This window comes from Clinocottus analis, unplaced genomic scaffold, assembly GCF_023055335.1.
Source record: "Clinocottus analis isolate CAN_PGR_092001 unplaced genomic scaffold, fCliAna1.0.p SCAF_323, whole genome shotgun sequence".
Taxonomy (NCBI): Eukaryota; Metazoa; Chordata; class Actinopteri; order Perciformes; family Cottidae; genus Clinocottus; species Clinocottus analis.
In genome coordinates this window covers 5,001-10,000 of record NW_027176069.1, presented here as the reverse complement: position 1 = coordinate 10,000, position 5,000 = coordinate 5,001, and the positions used below count along the sequence as shown (strand labels likewise).

Sequence of the window (5,000 nt, the reverse complement as noted above, 5' to 3'; positions counted from 1 at the left end):
TACTGGTCCCTGTCCCTGCAGGCTCCTTCATGGTGGTGAACGCGTCGGGCCGGGCCTCGGGCCAGAAGGCCCAGCTGTACATGCCCACCCTCAAGGAGAACGACACCCACTGCATCGACTTCCTGTACTCGCTGTCCAGCCGGGACGGAGCCAGCCCCGGGACGCTCAACGTGTACATCAAGGTGTGTGTGGGTATATATATATTACAGCAGGTACTATAGTAATCTAGTAGACCTAGTACAGCAGATACTATAGTAATCTAGTAAACCTAGTACAGCAGATACTATAGTAATCTAGTAAACCTAGTACAGCAGAGACTATAGTAATCTAGTAAACCTAGTACAGCAGATACTATAGTAATCTAGTAAACCGAGTACAGCAGATACTATAGTAATCTAGTAAACCTAGTACAGCAGAGACTATAGTAATCTAGTAGACCTAGTACAGCAGGGACTATAGTAATCTAGTAGACCTAGTACAGCAGGGACTATAGTAATCTAGTAGACCTAGTACAGCAGATACTATAGTAATCTAGTAGACCTAGTACAGCAGGGACTATAGTAATCTAGTAGACCTAGTACAGCAGGGACTATAGTAATCTAGTAGACCTAGTACAGCAGGGACTATAGTAATCTAGTAGACCTAGTACAGCAGATACTATAGTAATCTAGTAGACCTAGTACAGCAGGGACTATAGTAATCTAGTAGACTGTATAATGTACTCAGGCAGGATCCAGTTAGTCCAGCAGTCTGAAGTCTCACAGGTAGAGCTGTGCAGTAATGATGACATCACCTGTACAGTAGTGATGACATCACCTATAAAACCCTTCTCTTGAACCTTTGGTGTCTGCAGGTGAACGGAGGAGCTCAAGGAAACCCGGTGTGGAACGCCTCGGGAACGCTGACGGAGGGCTGGCTGAAGGCGGAGCTCGCCATCTCCACCTTCTGGCCCAACTCCTACCAGGTACACTCACACAGTCGTGTGTGTGTGTGTGTTTGTGTGTGTGTGTGTGTTTGACTTCCTGTCTCTCTGAGTTTGTGGTAAAGAAAACGTGACGAAGGAGAAAGACACAAAACAACATAATTAAAGAGAAAGAAATGAAATGATGCGAACGGAGAGAGAGAAAGATGTAGAAGAGAGGAGAGGAGGAGGAGAGGAGGAGGAGCAGGAGGAGCAGCATATGTGCTCGGCATAAGGATGAAGATGTTTGTTTTACTCTCAGAGAACAGAGACACCCTGATTCCTTCCTTCCTTCTTTCCTTCCTTGCTTCCTCTCCTCTTAGGTGATATTTGAAGCTGTTTCCGTTCAGGGACATCCTGGTTTCATCGCCGTCGACGACATTCGAGTTCTGGCTCACCCGTGTCGTAAGTGTAACACACACACGCACACGCACACACACACACACACACACACACACACACACACACACACACACACACACACACACACACACACACACACACACACACACACACACACACACACACACACACACACACACACACTCTCAAACAGGGTTGTAGTGTTTTAGGGTTTTACACACACTTCATTGACTCTTGTGGACCACATAGACTCGTTTAGGGCTTTAACACATGAAAACTTGAAGACCTTCGTACACATAATTAATCGAATTCATACAGTTATGCGGTCGTGCCATAAATCACAATGAGACAATAAGAAAGCTCCAGTCAGCGCCGTCTGCAGGGCTGCAGATTTAAAGGTCAAAAAGCAAAAGCAATAGTTCTAAATCTGTTTTGAGATCATGTAGATATCGCCCCAACAAAATTGGTTCACATGGAAGCTAAAAAAAAAGTATTTTTTTCTGCTTTCTTTTGAGAGAATTTTGAGCCTGAATGTTTCCACACTGTGTTTCTGTGCTGCAGGTAAAGCTCCTCACTTCCTGCGTCTGCAGAACGTGGAGGTCAACGTGGGGCAGAATGCTACGTTTCAGTGCACCGCCGGAGGGAAATGGTCTCAGCACGATAAACTCTGGCTGCAGGTCAGTACTTCTTCTCAGAGGAGCATCTACAGACAGCACCACAGGGTTAGGAGGCAGGAGCTCATGGGTGGAGAGGTCGTCCTGAAACCACAAGGTAGTGGTTGCACCCCATAGTTGGCATGTTTCAGGGTTTTTGAGCAAGACCCGGAACCCGAAGTTGCTCTGAAGGCGCCTCACATGGCTCCTTAAATACTGATGGTAAAATGCAGAGAATACATTTACACTTGTGGGACTGGTACGGGATAGATGTAGTGATAGTGATAGATGTAGTGATAGTGATAGATGTAGTGATAGATGTAGTGATAGTGATAGATGTAGTGATAGTGATAGATGTAGTGATAGTGATAGATGTAGTGATAGTGATAGATGTAGTAACAGATGTAGTTATAGAAGTAGTGATAGATGTCGTGATAGATGTCGTAATAGATGTCATGATAGATGTAGTGATAGTGTTAGATGTATTGATAGATGTAGTGATAGTGATAGATGTATTGATAGATGTAGTGATAGTGATAGATGTATTGATAGATGTAGTGATAGATGTAGCAATAGATGTAGTGATAGATGTCGTGATAGTGATAGATGTAGTGATAGTGATAGATGTAGTAACAGATGTAGTGATAGAAGTAGTGATAGATGTCGTGATAGATGTCGTAATAGATGTCATGATAGATGTTGTGATAGTAATAGATGTAGTGATAGTGATAGATGTAGTGATAGATGTAGTGATAGTGATAGATGTAGTGATAGATGTAGTGATAGTGATAGATGTAGTGATAGTGATAGATGTAGTAATAGATAAAGTGATAGATGTAGTGATAGTGATAGATGTATTGATAGATGTAGTGATAGTGATAGATGTAGTGATGGTGATAAATGTAGTGATAGATGTAGCAATAGATGTAGTGATAGATGTCGTGATAGATGTCATGATAGATGTTGTGATAGTAATAGATGTAGTGATAGATGTAGTGATAGTGATAGATGTAGTGATAGTGATAGATGTAGTAATAGATGTAGTGATAGTGATAGATGTAGTAATAGATGTAGTGATAGATGTAGTGATAGTGATAGATGTAGTGATAGATGTCATGATAGATGAAGTGATAGATGTCGTGATAGTGATAGATGTCGTGATAGTGATAGATGTAGTGATAGTGATAGATGTAGTAATAGATGTAGTGATAGATGTAGTGATAGATGTAGTGATAGTGATAGATGTAGTGATAGATGTTGTGATAGTGATAGATGTAGTGATAGTGATAGATGTATTGATAGATGTAGTGATAGTGATAGATGTAGTAATAGATGTAGTGATAGATGTAGTGATAGTGATAGATGTAGTAATAGATAAAGTGATAGATGTAGTGATAGATGTCGTGATAGATGTAGTGATAGTGATAGATGTAGTGATAGATGTCATGATAGATGAAGTGATAGATGTCGTGATAGTGATAGATGTTGTGATAGTGATAGATGTCGTGATAGTGATAGATGTAGTGATAAATGTAGTGATAGATGTAGTGATAAATGTAGTGATAGATGTAGTGATAGTGATAGATGTAGTGATAGATGTAGTGATAGATGTAGTGATAGTGATAGATGTAGTAATAGATAAAGTGATAGATGTAGTGATAGATGTCGTGATAGTTCCATGTTTGAGTGTTTCTGCCTCCGATCAGCATGCAGGTTCAGACCTGTGATCATTTATCTCGGGGCCACCCCTAACCCTGACTGGTTCCGTATTTCCCATCATGCAGCAGTGGAACGGCAGAGACTCGGCGCTGATGGTGACCCGGGTTGTCAACCACCGACGTTTCTCTGCCACCGTCAGCGTTGGCGACACGTCGCAGCGCAGCACCAGCCGCTACCGCTGCGTCATCCGGTCGGACGGCGGGTCGGGGGTGTCCAACTACGCCGACCTCATCGTTAAAGGTTTGTTCTGCTGGAGGAGGAGGAGAAGGAGGAGGAGGAGGAGGAGGAGGAGGAGGAGGAAGAGGAGGATAACCACAGCCTCGACAGCCACAGTGCCTGTGATGAATTTAAATGAGTGAAAGGAGAGCGGCGCTCAACACATCTGATCAGTGCTGATGCTGTAAACTTCTTTCATGAGGAGAAAGTGAGAAACAAGCCTGGTTTGTGGTTGTGTGTGTGCGTGTACGTGTGTGTGTGTGTGCGTGTGTGTGTGTGTGTGTGTGTGCGTGTGTGTGTGTGTGTGTATGTGTGTGTGGCCGCTGCTCATTAGTGCTGTCAGAATGCTGAGGACGGAATACTGAACAGACTTCAGAGCTTCCGATGAGCTTTCTGTCTCGGTGAGTCTCTGGTTGCCGATGTGGGATCGATGTCAACAGTTGGTTCATTTTGAACTCGTAGTTAAATATTCTGAGAAGCTTTTTGCAGGTCTACAGGTCTACAGGTCTACAGGTCTGCAGGTCTACATGTCAGTAGGTGGCAGACAGACAGAGCGCTTCTTGAGTATGCATTGTAACTTTGTTCTTTTCTTCCATCATCTTCATTGTTTTCTGTTTTGTTATCGCCAATAAAGGAAATGAGATTGAATTGAGAGACACACGCACTATGTCCTCGGCTCCCTGGCTGGTGAGAGATTCATTCCCAAATGAGACTGTATATTGAGCTTTGTTCTGCAGTGGTTAACACACATTGTGTTGTTGTAGTCTGTTGGATGCTTCCACTCTGAGCTGGAACCTCGTGCTGGTTCCTCCACCGACACTCAGGCTGCCAAGAGGTTTTTACTGTCATATGCACAGACAACAGACAGTCAGTACTACAATAAACTTAAGGTAAAATTACCACACGAGGTCACCAGCAGGAGGTAGAGTCTTCTCCTTCACCGGATGTTGTCCTCTGTTTTGAGTCTCCTCCTCGTGGGCTCCTCATTTCCTTGTTGGCATCCTGTGTGCCACCTCCACTGACTCACTCCTCCACCTGGGAAGTGAACGGAGGAAGAACAGCAGTGGTGTTGAAGTACAATACGAGCA

General features: G+C 43.6%; 1 protein-coding gene across 1 annotated transcript in view; it reads left to right on the top strand.

Moving 5' to 3' along the window:
• Positions 1-3,936, top strand: part of LOC137798928 (receptor-type tyrosine-protein phosphatase T-like) — a gene marked incomplete at its 3' end in the record, with an annotated part of 8,198 nt that extends 4,262 nt beyond the window's left edge. The window contains exons 2-6 of the mRNA XM_068595954.1: positions 22-182; positions 854-964; positions 1,285-1,366; positions 1,886-2,001; positions 3,762-3,936. Coding sequence (XP_068452055.1) covers positions 22-182; positions 854-964; positions 1,285-1,366; positions 1,886-2,001; positions 3,762-3,936 — 645 coding nt within the window. The remainder of the gene's footprint in view (positions 1-21; positions 183-853; positions 965-1,284; positions 1,367-1,885; positions 2,002-3,761) is intronic.
• Positions 3,937-5,000: the final 1,064 nt, after the last annotated feature.